At 35.5% G+C, this 20,886-nt stretch overlaps 1 protein-coding gene across 1 annotated transcript; it reads left to right on the top strand.

Moving 5' to 3' along the window:
- The first annotated feature begins 386 nt into the window (after positions 1-386).
- On the top strand, positions 387-20,874 carry LOC137022600 (long-chain specific acyl-CoA dehydrogenase, mitochondrial-like). Its single transcript, XM_067389005.1, has 11 exons — positions 387-492; positions 4,797-4,973; positions 5,077-5,214; positions 7,314-7,478; positions 7,683-7,749; positions 11,224-11,388; positions 11,509-11,610; positions 12,003-12,116; positions 15,262-15,389; positions 16,172-16,258; positions 20,667-20,874. Exons 1-11 carry the CDS (start codon positions 401-403, stop codon positions 20,758-20,760), a joined length of 1,329 nt encoding a protein of 442 aa, XP_067245106.1. The 5' UTR covers positions 387-400; the 3' UTR covers positions 20,761-20,874.
- Positions 20,875-20,886: the final 12 nt, after the last annotated feature.

Raw genomic sequence — 20,886 nt, 5'->3', positions numbered from 1 at the left:
ATATTACAATACAAAACTTATTTTTAATTGCAAAAATATTTCACAATACTGTATTTTTGGCATCTGTACTTTTCATCAAATATAAAAATTTAAATAAATGAAAATCTTACAGATCACAAACTTTTGAGCGGTAGTGTGTGTGTATGTGTGTGTATATATATATATATATATATATATATATATATATATATATATATATATATATATATATATATATATATATATATATATATATATATACAGCTGCACATGCGCGGCTGAGTGCATCTTGTCTTAGTGCGCATGCGCGGCTGAGATTGCATCTTGTCTGCAGCCAGGTTTTTTCTGTAATTAGAGTAACGTTAAAGTTCACAGATTGAGTAGACAGAAGACCGTTTGAGTCGAGCACGTACACTTCAGCATGTTTGCATTGAAGATACTTAGGAGTTTTTCTCCTGCGACGAAAAATGTTTATTTGCGGAGTAAACAGACGTTTACTGTGACTATGTCTAGGTGAGTGCCATTGTTTTATTTATTGTTTTCATCAACAGTTTCTTCCATATACATTTCATTTTCTTTAATGTTTTGTCTATACAGAAACAGTTTGTTTTTCCATATTTAGTTATGAAATGCATAAATTAATAATTCACAAAAAGGTTCTTTTTACGTCTAAACAACAACGTAATCATTTTATAATTAAATATAGGAAAACAAAAACTGGTAGGTGTTGTTACTATAACTTTACTGAAAAAAAAGTAAGTTTGAACTAGTAAAGTAGTGTACTTGTTATTTTATATTGTAAAGCAACTTAATTTAGCAGGGTTGACCAAATAACTAGCATTTCCTCAGCCGTTACCATGCCGACACTGCCGCAATCAAGCCGTTATAGGGCCGTCGCAAATGCGCACAGCGCGCCAGAAACGGCCGAGTCCCGTTTATAAATTTACCATATTGTTCATACATTTTCATTTAAATTTGATACCCAGCCAAAACATTTACTTACATTTTAATTATATAAATTATAATACATAAATAACATTACTTAAATCATAAACATTTAAAATGTCACGCAGAGTCTCTGAAATCTTGACGCGTGCCGTTTTCAGTGATATGGTACTTTGTACAAACCTAGAAAACCAAAGACACACAAGTGTATAACCAGTGGATGTAGAAAAGAGAGTCAAGTCTGTGTCCAGTTATCTGAGGAGACATCACACAACTTGCATTTCAACTCAACTGAAGTTACCTTAAGTGAAGTTCATTCCTCAGTAATCATCCAGTTCAACCTTGAAATAAAGAAAGATTGTAAAGGTTTACTAATCGTAGATAAAGCTACTGCTAGTTTATTCACATGCATGTAGGAATAAAATCACATTTCTCAGATCAGTGTGCTTAACAAAAAAACACATGTTGCCCTACATTTTCTTCATTAAGATATCCTTACAAAATCAAATAAGAAAAAGAAAAAAAAAAACAGAAATGTTTTGCTTTACTTACATAAGTTGGCTCCAGACGCTTGCGAATATCTGCTACGCTGAAAGGATTCTTCTGGTATTAACGTCGGTTAGAGCAATGGTGTGATGTGGGTGACAGTAGTTTACATCGCTCAGTAAACTTAGAAATAATCATTAAAGTTGTGGTGTTTACTCAGGTTTACATTCCACTTATAAAGAGCAAATAGAATACAAGTATCTATTAAAAAAGTTTCACTGTTTTTTTATTATGATGAGAAAGTAATTCTATGCATTAGTATGTCTGAGATCATCTTCATTTGCTAAATGTAAGCAGATTTTACATTTATAGATGCACATGACCATGTTGGTCCAACCGAATGTGCCAAACTTTACTTGAACTTACCAGCTTTCTCATTGGCTCCAACAGCTCCTTGCTAGTTCAGTCACAAAAATGATGTCTATGGTCTTATTTCTTCAGGACTTGACCTGCTCGGTGTCTGGGGATTAAAATCTGCCATTTCTTCAGCGATGATAACACTTCTCTTGATTACTACAAAACAGAGAAATATTAAAAGTAATTTATGGTATGAGAAATAATCACTTATTCATGTGCGTCTTAACATGCTGAGTGAAGAAGCAACTAGTAGCAACAAAAGCTTTGATTGTGTGTTTGTGTTGTCCATGTTTTAGCAGTCATGAACATCTGTAAATGTAAAATCTGTTTACATTTAGCAACTGAAGGTGATCTCAGATATACTAATGCATAGGATTGCAGTACATTCTCATCATAAAAAATCAGTGAAACTATCTTATGTAACTAACTTTTGTTAATTAAGGTTATTTGAAAACAATGATCTTCTATGACAGGATACAAATCGTCTTCACTCACCTTCTTGAAGAAACATGGAATAAAACAACTTTTGTTTATTACAATTGCATTTATAAATATATGAGCGTGGAAACTAAATCAAACAAACAAACCTGCTCTTTCTCCTCGTGAATGCAGGACCGTTTACTGCTTTGTTTACTGAGGTTACTGGGGTCACAGCTCTATTTGTGCTGTTCCATAAGCGCCATCTACTGACAGAGAGTGGATTTACATTAGCTTGGCTGGGGTTTTTGTTTGTTTGTGACATGTGTCATGACCACATTTTTATGCGCTGTTGTAAATTTTTACCTAATGTTCACACCAAAATTACTTGTTAAATTGGCTTTTGCCACTAATGTCGAAGCAAATTTTTAAAAAATTATTATCTGGAAATATTTATTTCGTATTAATTTAATTTTTAACACCCACTTGAATAAAATGAAACATTAATTTCAGATGTATCACTTTTCACAGTAAATATAATTCCAGAGCAACATGTTTAAATAATAGTCTCATGTTTAAATAATAGACTAAAATGCAGTCAAAACTAATTTGAAAAAGGTCCATCAATTTTAGAATGCACTGTATTTATTTGTTTTTAATTAAAAAAATGTTACTAGTGAACAACAACATAAAACACATTTACTGTTGTGATTTTTTTTCAACACCATTGGTTGTAACATCACATTATGAATGGTTAAAAATGTCTTTTCAAACAAAAAAGGTTAATAAAAGCGGTGGTGTAATTTAACGAAGTAATGATATTTTACATTATAGTACTTAAGTATTTTTTGGGAGAATCTGTACTTTACTTGAGTTTTTATATTTCTGTCAAGTTTTACTTTTACTCCACTACATTTCCTAAATAAAATGTATACTTTTACTCCGATAAATTTTCCCAAAGCATTTTCGTTACTTACTACAAAATAAAGTGCAAGCAAGCATGTGCAAACACGTGCTCGCACAACTGTGGTTGGTTTCATTTTCTGGGTTGCATCCGTTGTTGGAGCAGCTGAGAAGAGTGTGCTGTCATTATACAGTACCAGAGCGACCTCTAGAAGCGAAATAAAAACTATCACTGATGCCTTGTAGAGTTTGTTTTGACATGTGACGTGGGGCTGCATGCTGCGCAGAGTGGGACACTTTAAAAACTGATTTAAAATGGACAACAAAACGGTATGTTATACAGTGTACACTACTGTACATGTTTTCATATCATTATAAACTAATAGTTTTTTGACTAGATGCTGCATTAGTGGAGAACAGTATGTTTACTGACGAGGCTGAGAGGATGCTAACATTAGTAGTTACCTCAAGCGGTTAAAACAATGTGACAAAAACACCAGCTGTTTAATCTCACGATTGTTACCATTCATTAGTTTATATCCATTTGTTCGCTGTTATGCATTCATTATCCAGCGAAGTTGCACATTTAAACTGTATCCTCATCATGCAGCGACAGAAACATAAATCAGAAATGTATTCTATTTCAGTTCTTTTTTATCAGCACTTTAACACATATTTTGATTAGATAATCAAGTTTTCTAAAATAGAGTCAAATAATGTGTGAAGTATACATATAGTAGACTTAGGCTATGCCTTTGTGTGTAAAGATGATAATTTTTAAGCATGACTGTTTGGATTTATATTAAATGATAACACTTTAAGAGGCTTGTAACATTAAATAAGGTTACATAACATTTACATAATAACATTTACTTTTTTAAATTTTAAAGTTGTCTCTTACATTAGTTATAATGCACTATGATTTGACATGAATGATCAATGTATAATTCATATATTAGTATTTTTTATATTTAAAAATTACAATGAACATTTAGCCATTTTTTTAATTCAAAGAAACAAAATGTAAGAAAGAGTTAAAACTGAACACAGTCTCGCTGCTCAAACTGTGTATAGAAAAATTTTAATAATATTTTTTGCTCCTTTTGTATTTTACATTTACTTGTACTTTTACTTTCAATACTTAAGTACGTTTAATATCAAAAAATACTTTACTTGCTTGAGTACAAAAAATATCACATACTTTAAAACTTTTACTCAAGTAACGTTCTAAACAGTGACTTTAACTTCTACCAAAGTCATTTTCTGGTAAGATATCTATACTTTTACTCAAGTATTGTTTTCGAGTACTTTATACACCACTGAATAAAAGTGTTAATATGTGCATTTTCAAATGACACTGGTTTTTCCTATGCGTTTTTCACAGTGAAATTAGAATGTAAATTAATAGAACTTTTTGAGGAATGTTATACTAACAAAAAAAAAAAAAAAGTACTAAAAGTAAAAGTATTCTGTATGGACTGTTGTTTTTGTTAAACTACCTTGGAGTACCACATAAATACAATGGAATGTGAAAGTGGTTGAACATATTATTAAATCAGAGGTAAAAATATATTTCTAATATGTAATATCTTTCTAATATTTAAAGAACTATAGCCTGGTCTATTTTAAGGTGTTAATTTGATTCCCAGAATGCAGCATGCGGAGATCCAGCATGGTAAAACAACAGCTCCTTTTCGACCTGAAACACCCATGGCCAAAACGCTGATGGACATCGGCACCAGACGGATCTTCTCAGAGGAACACGACCTGTTCCGTCAGAATGTGCGGCGGTTCTTTCAAGAGGAAGTTGTTCCATATCACACTCAGTAAGTCACCAGTTTGTCTTTGTCGTACCATCTCTTCTTGTAATAGATACAGGATAAAAAATGTGCTACAGTCTTAAATGTATGCGCATGTACTTGATTATAGGTGGGAGAAGGCTGGTGAGGTCAGCAGAGAGGTTTGGGAAAAGGCTGGAGAACACGGATTGCTGGGAATATTTACACCTGAGGAGCATGGAGGAATCGGAGGAGACCTCCTGTCCGCTGCTATCGTGTTGGAGGAGCAGTGAGTAGCCCCACCCTCACCTGCCTGTAACAGTAGCTCCCTGCCTGTCTGAACCTATAGTAGATTGGGCAAAATTCAGAATTTCAAATAGCTGTTTGTAATCAGACTACAAAACAGTTCAATAGGTCATGTCAACACTTGATCGGACTGAAAACTGAAACTGGAAATTTCTGCGCATGTGCAATGACATGGATGGCGTAATGATGTATGATGCACAGAACGAGCTGTTGTTGTTAAATATAGTGTCATAAATATCAGTTCTAAAATTCTCCTTCCTTCCACTCATAATCTGTGAAGTGGTGCAGGACAATGTTCTCTCATCCACAGACGCCTTGTTTTGGGCATGGGAAGGGGCGATTTTAACGCTTAATAAATATAAGCAGCACAATGCAAAGCTTCATGTGTTCGTCGTCTACTAAATAAGCACCCCAAATAGATAAATGTTACGTCTGTTTTTAAAACAGAAAAAGAAAAATCTAAATAATTACCACAGTTATCAAAACAAATTTTAATCTAGAAACCACTAAACAACACAAACGCCACAAAATGTCCTCCATATTATATTCCAGAACCTTAAAATAGTAATATATTAAATAAAATGTGATAATAGATAGGAATATAGAAAGATAAGAATGGGAATATTGAATAATAGATACAAATAAATGTTGACATAAATGAAAGTAAATTATATTAAAAATATTATTCTTTAAAAATATATACTAGAATTGAATACATACTGCCTCAAATTAAAGGATTAGTTCACTTTCAAATGAAAATTACCCCAAGCTTTACTCACCCTCAAGCCATCCTAGGTGTATATGACTTTCTTCTTTCTGATGAACACAATCGAAGAAATATTAATAAATATCCTGACGTATCCGAGCTTTATAATGGCAGAGAGTGGGATCAATGAGTATGAGCTGAAGAAAGTGCTTCCATCCTCATCCATCCATCATTCATAAACGTGTACTCCATATGGCTCTGGACTTCACTTCAGAAGGCATTTATTAACTCCCCAGAGCCGTGTGTAGTACACGTTTATGATAGATGGATGTGGATGGATGCATTTTCTTCAGCTCATACTCATGACCCCTGTTCACTGCCATTATAAAGCTTGAATGCATCAGGATATTTATTAATATTTCTCTGATTATGTTCATCAGAAAGAAGAAGGTCCGCTCATTACCAGCTCATTACCCGCTAATGCGGCCACACCTACGGAGTCAGCGCTATTCAGACGCAAATTCAGAGTCAATACTTGTATGCATTGTCTCAATCGTTTATTTATTGTCTTGAAAAGTGTTTATTTGGATGTTAAAGCCATGGTTAGCGATCTCTAGAAGACATGCCGTTAGTTCCTTGTTCCTTTTCTTCTTTATATGAATTTGTGGCCTAAAGGTGTACAGAGCGCCCTCCGGCTGCAAGTATGAATTGAAAACACAGTATCCAGCACTCATAGTGATGACAATAAATATTACTTCTCAGTATAGAAAACTGACATAACTATATAAGAATCCATCTCCAAATGTGCATGCTTTTAAGCTAAAAGCCTATATGAAATGCCATAGAGGTATATAATTGTTCAGACACTTTGCATCACAGAAATACATTATATTTATAATATAGAATACCATTATTTTAAATTGTAATAATATTTCACAGTATTGCTGTTTATGATGAGCTGAGACATTATTACAGAGGGTTTTTTTCACAGCCTACCTGACTGAAAGGCCTCTTTAATATGCAAGTCATTTCAGGTCATTATTATGTGATTCTTTTGCCCATTATTCATGATGATTCATGCCTCCATGCATACTGTGTTTCTTGACAAAAAGTGTCTTACAAAAACTAAATCAATATATTGTTTTATATGAAGGATGTCAAAACTTCTCCAAGCCCCAAATCAGACTCCAGAGGGTTAAAGCTTGGGGTAATTTTCATTTGAAAGTGAACTAATCCTTTAAGGACTGGAATTTAAAATGCAAGTCGCTTCTGAATGGTGCACCACCCTGACTGTATAGAGTTCAGTTTTTCCCCTGGCTTTGTGTGTCTGTGTGTGTTGTAATGTAGCAGGTGTTCTGGCTCTGTTTGTGTTGTAGAATGTACTGTAACTGCAGTGGTCCTGGGTTCTCTCTCCACTCTGAGATTGTAATGCCTTATATCAGTCACTATGGCTCTAAGGCTCAGATCGAGCGCTATATTCCACAGTTGACTGCTGGGAAATGCATTGGGGCCATCGCTATGACGGAACCTGCAGCCGGCAGGTGGGATTCAGTGCAGACATAACATTAAAGAATAAATGGCACTTTAGTCCCTTGGATGGTTGAACAAATGAATTTCACTTTTAAAGATACAAAGACACTGACTCCCAGTGTGCATTGTGTTTTCATGCTTTCTGAGTCATACTGTGATATATTCTTTTGTTCACTGAGTCGTCCCAGTTCAAGTGTTCTATTTTCTCTATGAAGTGACCTACAAGGAGTGAAGACGTATGCGAAAAAAGATGGAACTGACTGGATTCTCAATGGAAGCAAGGTATGAACAATGTCTAGTGATGCAAAGATTTTTTAAATCAATCAATCAATCAATCAATCAATCAATCAATCAATCAATCAATCAATCAATCAATCAATCAATCAATCAATCAATCAATCAACCAACCAATCAATCAATCAATCAATCAATCTAAATAGCATCTTTCAAACTAATCTAATGCAAGTGTAAACAAGTATAAGCAATTAAAATAATACAAAAATAGTTCATAATAAAACATTAAAATGTTTATAAAGCAAAATAAAATAGAAAAACAATACCTGTTAAAAGTTTTGAATCATTAAATTTTTTTTTAATGAAGTCTCCGCTCTCCAAGGCTGCTTTTATTTCTTCAAAAATACAGTAAAAACAGTAATACTGCAACATTTTATTACAAATTAAATTATTTGAATATATTTAGGGCCTGAGCACCAATGTTTTTTTTTGTCATAGCGCCACCTGCTGGCAACAGGAAATGGCATGCTTTACACTGTAATGCAATTGTATATGCCATGAAGTACCAAACATGTTAGAAACCGGCTAAATCATGCAACACTTGGCTAAGTGCTAAAGTATGTGATTAATGGTGCAATATGTAAGAATTTTGCACTAAAATATCCAAAAACCACTAGGCCAGTGTTATATATTTTGTTCACTTGACTACTTACAACATCCCAAATGTTTGCAACTATTTGTAAATCTTGAGAAAGTTGCAATTTTAACCAAGGCTCCAGGACGTGTGAGGAGTCACCTCTCAATTGCGTCATACCCACGTTACCCTCGGTTTCTGGTTTTATTTTGTAGAAACCATGGAAACACCAAAGACGCTTTAATATATTACACGTTTTAATAGACAAGGGAACAACTCTTTTGATATATTTATAGACAGAAAACTAATTATTGTTATATAGCTCAGCACGTTCAGTCTTATTATTTAAATCTAGTTTTCTTGATTTTTTGCGAGTACCATGCTTTACCATGCCTCAGAGAAAAACACTATTTTGTCAAATAGCTAACATAGCAAAATCAGATGCAGCTTTATTTTTATTAACAGTAATACATAATTTTCTCCATCATACAATACATTTTAAAATTAATTGCATGGCATTTATCAACACAAGCCATCCAATATTTAATATTATATTCTAAAATCATTCTAGCTTACTGCAGTGTGAAACAAGTGTCTAACAGCAGCCACCGAGTGAACGCACAGAGTAACGTTATAACATTTTTAACACACTCAAATGTATCTAATATGAGAAACAGAGCTGCGTTGCCTCATTCTCATGACAAGAAGCGGTGCTGGCGACTGTGGCGTTATAAAAGTTCCACTGTTCGTGAGGCGCTCCAGCGGCCTCGTTCAGCTCCCACAACACTCGATCCTGCTCTGCTTCATGCTACAGTAACGTTAATAATCACATCCATGAACATGATTTCTTCTCGAGTCCTGTCCTGATTATTTTCCACCGGCTGTTGAGGTGAAGACCACATGTTCCAAGATTTCACGCTCAAACTTGGCGTCATCAAGCTATGCCTTTGTTTTGAATAGGTCTCTAGCGACCTCTAGTGGACAGAAAATATTACATAGTGCACCTTTAACGCCACAAAACAGGAAGTTGTTGTAGGTCAGGCATATAATTTCCAATCTACTCCAAACCTCGCATGTTTCATAATAGTCCTGACCTGATGACATCAACATGGCAATATTTAGTTATGGTCAAAGCACCACCTGCTGCCAGCAGGAAGTATGGTGCATCAAAATAATAATAATTATGGAGTCAAAATAATTCCACACATATATGCAAAAAAATAAAGTTTTGCAAAAGAAAATAAAGTTTTGCAAACGAAAATTAAAGTATTGAGGAAAATAAATGTGCTTTTTGCAAACAAAAATAAAGAATTGCAAAAGAAAATAAAGTATTGGGAGAAAAAAAAATGAAGTTTTGCAAACAAAAGTAAAGAATTGCAAAACATAAATGAAAAGCAATGATTTTGCAGTACATTTTTTCCATGGTCATATCTATTAATTTATTTGCAACGCTGCTTTTATTTTGTGTGTCAGTCTAGTTTGAGCTTGCGATGCCGTTTTCCCTTTGCGCTTTATTTTTCTGCACGTCTCGCTTTGTGGCACTGTTTTGACGTGGGGGGTGGAGTCATGGGACGGGGGCGTGTACAAGATGCCTCCCTGGAAGTGACGCCATCGGCCCGAGATGCAGCTCACTGATCCAGGTACTGTCATGATGAGCAGAGGGTTGCGAGTGGATCGCTTCTTTTTATTCAATAACATTAAAACATGCATGTTTTCATTTTATTAACCTTATTAACAAATGTATATGTGTATTAGCAGTGTTTGCTCAAGGTAAAGAAGTTGTTACCATGAACATCTGGCTTTTATTTCTCTCGATGTGTACACTTTTATAACATTAAAATGTGTATTGTTTAATTTGGTTAACTGCATGTGTATTAACAGTGTTTGTTTAAAATCTCTTAACCTGTGGGAGGACGCCAGCGCACAGAAGTGTTCTTTGTTTACATATCAAAAATAATGTTTCCAATTTTTGACAGGTACTGTAAATGATGATGATAATAAATAAAACAAATGGTATACTAGAATCAGAAAATAATTAGATGCTAAATAAATGCCAGATTACATAAGCGGATTTTTAATTTACATTTAAAAATATCAGTATTACCCATATTACACTTCCTCCGGGAGGGTTACTCAGTGGCATTGAGTGCGGCTGAATGCGGCATCACCAGATGTTTTAGTTTGTACTTTGTGGAAAAGTAAAAAGAGAGAAACTGGAAGATCTAAGGGGCCTTAGATTTAACATGGTTTACGTGTTGCAGCATTAAGGGCTGTGTCCATCTTTCACTAAAATTGTTTTTGCAAAGCTTATATCCTGTTGTAACATAATTAATTATGCCCAACTGACATGATCAGGTATTTTGTTGAAAATAAACAGCCACTTTCCAAATGTTAGAATCCTTCAGAAATTGTGCAGCTACATTGTTCTTCCACAGCTAAGAACTGCAAAACATTTGAAACTTAGATTACATCTAAATCTATTTTTTATTCCAAGTGTTATCTCTCTCTACACTAACATGTGCCAGTGGGTGGCCAAAATCTGCATTGATGAAATAAGCATTGATCTGTCTATACAGGCAGTCTTGTGCTGATGTTTTCATCTCTGTCACCTAAGAAAGAGATGGGAGTACAAAACGAGTCGTTTGGCAGTTTGGTTTTAATAAAAACTGTTCTTAGACTAACAAGAACATTTTGAGTTCTCTCATAATTTTCATTTTCGAGTGAACTACTGCTTTTTTTATTATATTAAGCTGCGAGGGGTTTAAACATGAACAGCTTTTGCAGAGTGAATCTTCTGCGGATTAGTTTGTTGGTTGTTATGAATATTCATGAATTTTCCATCAGGTTTTGTTAAAACACAGTCTTCTATTTCTGTCACTTTCTTTCAGGTGTTCATCTCAAACGGTTGGATGAGTGATGTAGTGATTGTAGTAGCCGTGACTAACCGTGAGGCGAAGACAGCAGCTCATGGAATCAGTCTGTTTCTGGTTGATGCCGGAACTAAGGGATTCCAAAAGGGCCGAAAGCTGGAGAAACTCGGACTTAAAGCTCAGGTGCCCCTGAAGCCTTCCATATACATAAGATCTGTTTTAAATGCATATGATTTGCTGTCTTATGTAAGAGTTATTTAAACACTATATAGGTAAATGTTTTGTGTCTCTGTTTCTGTGCAGGATACAGCTGAGCTGTTTTTTGAGGACGTGCGTTTGCCCGCTGAAGCTTTGTTAGGTCAGGTCAACAAAGGATTTTATTATCTGATGAACGAGCTGCCACAGGTATAACAGTGAGAGCACAAATCTTCTGCTGTCTAGCTCTGAAGGGAGCTGACTGCCTTCAGAAGTTTTGATGATATTTTTGTTTCATCCTACCTCTGTAAGTAGTGTTTATAAGCTCTGTGCTGCTTTTGTAGAAGAATGTAAAGGGTATAAGTGAGTATTATTTGTATAATTAGAGTTGGTCCCCCCCTCCTTCTAACTTCAGCACCCAATCAATTCCCCCTCTATTATTGCATCCGTCTATGAAGATATTTTGTAATATTGATTGAATTGTCAGTAGAAGACATCAGAATATGAAGGGAATAAGATTTTGCGAATTTAAACAGCTCTACAAAAAGGCAGACACACCATTATATAACCGGGAGAGATTTCAGTTCTCTGTCATTCTGCAGGAACGACTTGTTGTAGCAGTCATGGGCCTGGCCAGCAGTGAGTTCATGTTTGAAGAGACAAGGAACTATGTGATGCAGCGGAAGGCATTTGGCAGGACCATCGCTGACCTGCAGGTAAATATTAAAGGCGCAATATGTACGATTTTTGGATTAAAATATCCAAAAACCACTAGAACAATGTTAACCAGGACACAGACCATGTCCGTGCGTCACCTATCAATGACATCATACCCACGTTACCCTCCATTTCCGGTTTATTTTGTAGAAACCATGGAAACACCAAAGACGCTTAAATATATTATGTGTTTTTATTAAACGGGGGAGCAACTGTTTGGAGACATTCATCAGCAGAAAACGAATCATTGTTATTTAGCTCAACACAGTAAATCTTACTGTTTAAATCTCGTTTTCTTGATTTACCATGATTACCATGTTTTACCATGCCTAATATCGAACTAGCTAACTGCAGATTACAACAAGTGTCTCATAATAGCCGCCGAGAACATATGCACAGAGTAGCATTAAAATAACTTTCAACACACAAATGTATCTAATATGAAAAAACAGCACTGCACCACCCCACAAACGTATGACCAGAAGAAGCAGAAGTGGTCGTCTGCGGCATAATAAAAGCTCCACTGCTCTCGAGCAGCCTCGTTCTGCTCCAACAGCTTTCAGCCACACCCTGCTTCATACGACAGTAATGTTAATAAATCTTTAATACATTAGTTCTTACATAAATATGATTTTTGCCCGAGTCCCATCCGTTGAATTCTTTTCCACCAGCTGTAGATGTGAAGACAACACCAAAAGAAGTACCAGAATGCTAAAAATCCTAATTTTAAAGAAAAACGTCAGACAGACTTGGAGGCTTTTGCATCTGAAGTCTTTTTCATAAATGAGTAATATAAATAATAGAATGAATCAAATGGTAAATCCAGATATTACTCATTAATTCCCATGGTGATATAGACATATACAGGTGCTGGTCATATAATTAGAATATCATCAAAAAGTTGATTTATTTCACTAATTCCATTCAAAAAGTGAAACTTGTATATTATATTCATTCATTACACACAGACTGATATATTTCAAATGTTTATTTCTTTTAAATTTTGATGATTATAACTGACAACTAAGGAAAATCCCAAATTCAGTATCTCAGAAAATTAGAATATTGTGAAAAGGTTCAATATTGAAGACACCTGGTGCCACACTCTAATCAGCTAATTAACTCAAAACACCTGCAAAGGCCTTTAAATGGTCTCCCAGTCTAGTTCTGTAGGCTACACAATCATGGGGAAGACTGCTGACTTGAAAAGACGACCATTGACACCTTGCACAAGGAGGGCAAGACACAAAAGGTCATTTCAAAAAAGGCTGGCTGTTCACAGAGCTCTGTGTCCAAACACATTAATAGAGAGGCGAAGGGAAGGAAAAGATGTGGTAGAAAAAAAGTGTACAAGCAATAGGGATAACCGCACCCTGGAGAGGATTGTGAAACAAAACCCATTAAAAAATGTGGGGGAGATTCACAAAGAGTGGACTGAAGCTGGACTTAGTGCTTCAAGAACCACTACGCATAGATGTATGCAAGAATGGGTTTCAGCTGTCGCATTCCTTGTGTCAAGCCACTCTTGAACAACAGACAGCGTCAGAAGCGCCTAAAGACAAAAAGGACTGGACTGCTGCTGAGTGGTCCAAAGTTATGTAAAATTTTGCATTTCCTTTGGAAATCAGGGTCCCAGAGTCTGGAGGAAGAGAGGAGAGGCACACAATCCACGTTGCTTGAGGTCCAGTGTAAAGTTTCCACAGTCAGTAATGGTTTGGGGTGCCATGTCATCTGCTGGTGATGCTTCACTGTGTTTTCTGAGGTCCAAGGTCAACACAGCTGTATACAAGGAAGTTTTAGAGCACTTCATGCTTCCTGCTGCTGACCAACTTTATGGAGATGCAGATTTCATTTTCCAAAAGGACTTGCACCTGCACACAGTGCCAAAGCTACCAGTGCCTGGTTTAAGGACCATGGTATCCCTGTTCTTAATTGGCCAGCAAACTCGCCTGACCTTAACCCCATAGAAAATCTATGGGGTATTGTGAAGAGGAAGATGCGATACCAGACCCAACAATGCAGAAGAGCTGAAGGCCACTATCAGAGCAACCTGGGCTCTCATAAGACCTGAGCAGTGCCACAGACTGATCGACTCAATGCCACGCCGCATTGCTGCAGTAATTCAGGCAAAAGGAGCCCCTAACTAAGTATTGAGTGCTGTACATGCTCATACTTTTCATGTTCATACTTTTCAGTTGGCCAAGATTTCTAAAAATACTTTCTTTGTATTGGTCTTAAGTAATATTCTAATTTTCTGAGATACTGAATTTGGGATTTTCCTTAGCTATCAGTTATAATCATCAACATTAAAAGAAATAAACATTTGAAATATATCAGTCTGTGTGTAATGAATGAATATAATGTACAAGTTTCACTTTTTGAATGGAATTAGTGAAATAAATCAACTTTTTGATGATATTCTAATTATATGACCAGCACCTGTACTCAGTCTCTTTATTAGAATTTAACCAGAAAATACAGGAAATTTGTATGTAATTAATATATATATATATATATATATATATATATATATATATATATATATATATATATATATATATATATATATATATATATATATATAAAAAAGAAAAAATGGCTTCAATTGGCTAAAGTGGCAAGTATATACTGACCTCCCCTTACACTTGAGCAATAGCAGGAACCGGCTCTCTTAAACCTAAATGGAATGGAAAAGGACTGGAAGGCCAAGAAAACTCTCAAAATATGATGAGAAGTTTCTCAGAGTTTCTTCTTTGACAAACTGGAAGCAGGAAAGGAATTATTTTCACAGTATTATGAGCTCTCTTATCTCAAAAAAAGGAAAATTTGATTTTTCATGGTATGACCCCTTTAAAAACCCTTTCGGTTCTATTGAGTTTCTGTGCCAGATCCTCGTAATTAGTGTCCTCATTTGTTTAGTCTGCTTTTAACCTCGCGTAAGGTCACAGCCACACACTCACTTTGTAACTGTATCCCTCCATCCTGCCGGCAGTTTGAGACAGATGCTCAGAGAAATTAAATAAGCTCCATTATGTTGTTCATTTGTGCATATAGATGAGTAGAATTAGTGAGGTCTAAATCAGGTTTGCAATAATAACACCACATCATCATCATCAGAACTATATGTGACTGTCTGTCTTTCAGGTGGTTCAGCATAAACTGGCTGAGTTGAAGACGGACATCTGTGTAGGTCGAGCTTTCGTTGATAGCTGCCTTCAGCTCCACAGTGAGAAGAAGATGGACTCAAATACAGCATCTATGGCCAAATACTGGTGAGTCTCTTTTTGAGTAAAAATACTTTTGAAACACTGCTTAATGAAGCTTTGAAAGCTTTTGTACTCCCCAAGTAATGTTATTTCAACAAACAAGGCTTTGTCACATCATACTGTCACATTTAACGTTGTTTGATTAATTTTTCAGTCATTTCAATAGGAATCTGCATGATCAGGAATTTTGCATCAGGGCGAAATTTCACAATGGCTTCAAGTTGTTAATGCGAATTCGCAGCTTAAATTTTAGAAAGCTGCTTGGTTTGAAAGTGACTTCTGTGTGAGCTGAGCGCTACACTATTGACATTGTAGTCAATCACAGACATGTTGAACACGTGAACAGAATGGCCAATCAGAGGTGTTTACGAATCCACTCAACACTGCTCAAAACGTCACATTTTTTAAATTTCAGTATCGACTTTGTGTCGAAGTCAGTACTTTTGACAACACTAAATGTGACGTTAAGAACACTACACATTATACAGACACTTTAATGGTATTTAATGATCTGTAGTTTATATTAAGGCCCCGATATACTCATAGCAAAGATCTTTTTTTGTCCTCCACTTAAAAAAAGTTTGAAATACGCAAGCAGCGGTATAGTGCTACCAAACATCCTGACACCACCCATGCTGCTTAGATGAATATGTAAATATGTGCTGCGCGTTTCCCTCTCAATAACAAAAAAATAAACACACAGCAAGATCACAGCATTTAAGAAAACAGCAATTAAGAAAGCATCTGATGTTATACCAATTGTGAATGTGCATTTTTTTCCTCTTTAGGGCTTCAGATTTGCAGAATAGAGTTGCCACTCAGTGCCTGCAGCTTCATGGAGGATGGGGCTACATGTGGGAGTATCCAATAGCCAAGTGAGTAACAGTCACTAAGTAACATCAGCTTTGTCTACTTTGGCCTTGTAACCAGAATGCAGTGTTTGTTCTGTTACAGTGATTTCACACTGCAGTTCACCCACAAATAAAATCCATTAAACACAAAAATAATATATGAATGTAAAAAATGAGAATGTCCAAGCTGCAGGGACGTTAGTTTTACTTATACAGATTTTTGTATTTTCCTGCTTGAAGTATAATAATGTAAATTGTGTTGTCAGAGGGAAAAAATTCAGCATTTTCAAACGCATTAAATGTATTGAAAAATGCACCTTTACTTGTGAACAGCTCATGATAAAAACAAAAAGAATTATTGTAATTTAACTGTTCTGCAAAATAAAAAAAAAAATGACAACAAACTCCCAAGCACAAGGGAGAAATGCGAAAGAATATTTAAAAGGGCTAATAATACTTTCATTACGTTTACGAGCACCACAGTCTCATTAAAAATGACACGTAGTTTAACACAGAGAGAATAAAGAAATAGTTTAATTTTTGTCCATTCTCTGTCTTTTGTTCATCAGAATAATCATGTCATCGCGTTCAGATACACGTATCAGTGTCCAGTTTGCACATATATTTCACTTGAAGAAGATTTGATGAAATATGTGTGCATACACTGTGCTGGTTCATGTTTGTGTGAAATACAGTACGTCCATAAAAACTTTAAAAACGGATACTTTATTCTGTATAAACCACGTGGCTAGTGTTGTTAAACTCATCGCGGAGCTCCACGCCTGTATATCATAACAATCGAATTTTACATGTGTTCGTATTCAAACTTCAGTTCCGACCGCATCGCGGACAAAATACAAACAACACTCCTGTGCTTGCTGTGTTGGGGGAAACATACACACGGTTCGCATGTCCGAACGCAGAGGTGAATGAACAGCACTTTTGTGACATTTGAATTCTCCGCTGTAATGTGATCTTATGCAAACATATTTTCCGTGCTGGTAGATTACAGCAAAAAACTGGTGGTACACGATGACGTCAGATTTTGTGACGTTGCTCCGACTTTGCTTTTCAAACCGGAAGATAGAAATCGCTCTGAAAAATGCAAAAATAACTAATTTCCAATTATGAATAAAATTAATGAGTACCTTTAGTGTTTTCAATGATGTGCAGCCTATACATATCTGTTCACAGCTCAAAAAATGTGCTCTGGAGTTTCATGACCCTTTAATGTTCTCAACATGACCCACGGAATCAATTAAGACCAGTTTCAGTACAATAGGCCACATTTATATAAGGCCACTTGCATTTTTAAAAAATGTTATTACAACGTTTGGCCACAAGGTGGCGCTGTCTTGAAACCATTTGAGAACCTTCAGAGCAGTGTGCCAATGACACATAATGAGTTTCGTAATGATACACCAATGCATTTATATAATATAGCATTTCATATAATAATACTGTATTGTAATTAATGGCAATTTCATTTTTTGTTCAGTTGTAGCGCCACCAAGAGGCACAATCCCACCACTTTTTTTATGTGTCCTCAGAGTGAGCCCATACGTGTGTGTGTGTGTGTGTGTGTGTGTGTGTGTGTGTGTGTGTGTGTGTGTGTGTGTGTGTGTGTGTGTGTGTGTGTGTGTGTGTGTGTGTGTGTGAAATTTGGTTAAAGTATCTTATTTCGTTTTGGAGTTAGAAACATTTATATGTATGACAACATAAAAAATTTGATTTTGACAAAATTTTGACATTTTGGCAATAGTTTTTAGTTAACCAGCTAAGGTTCCGTATTTCCTACGGTGGTTTTGTTTTTTAAGCGCTAAATCACCACGTCGCACAAACCATAAGGCGAAACCTTGTTTACCATGTTTGGTATTGTTGGACTCGGCAAGGATTCAGGAGTCAAAGGAGATGACACCCATGAAAATAAGTAGACCACACCCAAAGTTATAAGCATTTGAATATTTGATTTTACCACTAGGTGGTACTGACTTGAAACTTCTCAGGCTCCTTCAGGGCATCGTGCTGATGACCCATACCTAGTTTGGTACCCATACCGAGCAATGATACGATAATGCATTCATAAAATACAGCATTATATACGAAAATTCTAAATGGCTAAAAATTGGATATCCCTCGACTCGGCATGATTCCCTGATTCTGATGAGACCACTTTTATGATTTCTGGACAAACCATTCGGAAGTTATAAGCAAAAATAGGCATTTTTCATATCTCCGGACCAGTAGATGGCACTGGCCGAAACGCAGCATGTAGCCTCTGGTTACGCTTGGCATGAAATGTTGCAAGTTTGGTCTGAATATGATAAAGCGTTGCGGAGATATAACCTTGTGTCCAATTTGTGGTGCTCTACGTTAAAGGATTAGTCCATTTTCAAATAAATTTTTCCTGATAATTTACTCACCCCCATGTCATCCAAGATGTTCATGTCTTTCTTTCTTTGGTCGAAAAGAAATACAAATGTATATGCTTTATAAACACAAATGATCGCCTCGCACTTGCTTCTGCTTTACGTATTCTTCAAAAAGCTTACGCTGTATGTCCTACCCTTCCCTATACTACTTACATAAAAAACTGAACTGGCGCTGCGTTCTTTCCGAATTTTTAATTTGAATTTTTTATTTTTTTTTCACAGGAGTCATCTCCTTGGATTCCTGAATCCTTGCTGAGCCCAATGATACCAAATATGCTAGGTTTCAACTTATGATTTGGCAAATGTTGTGACTTAGCATTAAAAAAAACAAACTTTTGCCAATATTTTCTAAACTGTTAGTCCGATCAAGATGAAACCACTGTAGGAAAATCATAGGTCGTTGGCTATATGCTACTGGCCAAATGTAAAAATTTTGATAATAAGTGGCAAAAAAAATGCAATCAAAGTCAGGTGTGGGTATTTTTTTATGTGTTTATACATATAAATAACTATAACTCCTAAACGAAATGAGACGGCAACAGTTGGAGTTAAAAATCATCGTTTGTGTTCTACTGAAGAAACAAAGTCACCTACATCTTGGATGCGCTGGGGGTAAGCAGATAAACATCAAATTTCCATTTTTGGGTGAACTATCCCTTTAAAAGGTTTTCCTTTCCTTCCTTTTTTTGTCATTAGCTGATCACATGCCCAAAGCTGCTCTTATCCATTCAATGAAAGTGAATGGAAACTGGTGCTGTCAGTGACAAAAAAAACAAAACAAAAAAAAAATCATAAAAGTGGTTTATTCAACTTGTGCACTATATTCTTACTCTTCAGCGGTCATATGATATTTTCAAATTTAAGTAGTTATTCACTGAAAATCATATTAACAGCTGGAGCCCCTAAAGGGACATGGTGATGGGGAAAAATATGAGATGGGAGGAAAAAAAAAATTTTGATAAACCTGATAAACTGCAAAAAACTTTTTGAGCAAAAAGGTTTGCTAGCGAATGCAAAGTTTCTCTGGGGAACGCAAAACATTTGCGAGAGAACATAAAAGCATTGAGTTAATATTTTTCCTCCCACCTTATATTGTTCCCATCACCATGTCTTTTTAGGGGCTCCATAGCTTCACAGTTTGAAATAGCATGTTGAGTTGTTTAACTCCAATTCCTGTAATTATAATGTCCAGCAGAGGGTGTGTTTCTCTCAGCTCTGCACTGTCACACCACTACAAATATCTCACTCTATTTAAATGGGTTCATTTGAACTGCCATTAATATAGATGCTTTTGTGCATTGTGAAAAACACTTTTAAATACTCTTTCCATGGAAGCTACAGTTTGACTATGTAGTTATCAAGAGTGACTTATCAGAAATCAGACTAGTACATATTTGCATATTTTGTTGGCAGCAGTTGTACCTTGTGTAGGTGTGAAATGCTTCTTTCAGAACCTCCTGGAATGATTATATATAATATATATAGTTTTTAGATATTTAAAATAGATTATCTATAATTAAATTTTATAATTTTAAATTGCAAAGTATTTGTAGATATTTGCTGTATTTCTTATGTTGATTTACATTTTAAAAAGCATTGTATTATAGATTTTTATTGTATGTGTGTGTGTGTGTGTATATATACACACACACACACACACACACACACATATACACATGAGAATCATAATTAATAATTACAAAATAAAAAAGGCTCCATGTCTGGATAAATTATTATAATGGAAGAGGAGAAAACATTCTCATTACCATAATGACAATTTGAGAGGAAATGTGCATGCCATGAAAATGTCACAGTGTAAAGTATCTTAATGGTCTTAAAAATAAGCTTCAATTAATATAATGTATTTCTTTTTTCTTTGTTCTTGAGGTGAAATACAGCCTGGACATTCTTGAGATTCACTCAGCCAGACTTTCTCTCTTGACCCATAAATACAATGCAGCAGAAAGTACTTAATGACTGTCTCGTGTTCTCTCTTTCAGGGCTTTTGCAGACTCCAGAGTCCAACCCATCTATGGAGGAACCAACGAGATCATGAAAGAACTCATCGCACGCAACATTGTTAGCAAAAAATAAATATAGGAAAAATGAGATGAGATGCAAGTTTGATTTGGTGCCTTTCATGACTTCTGTGTCTGTAGCAGGAGCTTCATGGGATATTGATTATAAATAGGATCTCAGATGAGTGATTCAACGCATAGT

Source organism: Chanodichthys erythropterus, chromosome 7 (genome assembly GCF_024489055.1).
Source record: "Chanodichthys erythropterus isolate Z2021 chromosome 7, ASM2448905v1, whole genome shotgun sequence".
NCBI classification, from domain to species: Eukaryota; Metazoa; Chordata; class Actinopteri; order Cypriniformes; family Xenocyprididae; genus Chanodichthys; species Chanodichthys erythropterus.
Note: the sequence above shows the minus strand (reverse complement) of the source record. Positions and strands in the feature narration are given on the sequence as shown.

Excerpts from the sequence above, each read along its gene's own strand:
- LOC137022600 (XM_067389005.1), top strand. The coding sequence starts at position 401 with ATGTTTGCATTGAAGATACTTAGGAGTTTTTCTCCTGCGACGAAAAAT. Across the intron at positions 4,974-5,076 it reads GTTGTTCCATATCACACTCA|GTGGGAGAAGGCTGGTGAGG; the intron begins GTAAGTCACCAG and ends ACTTGATTATAG. Across the intron at positions 16,259-20,666 it reads TGGGAGTATCCAATAGCCAA|GGCTTTTGCAGACTCCAGAG; the intron begins GTGAGTAACAGT and ends TCTCTCTTTCAG.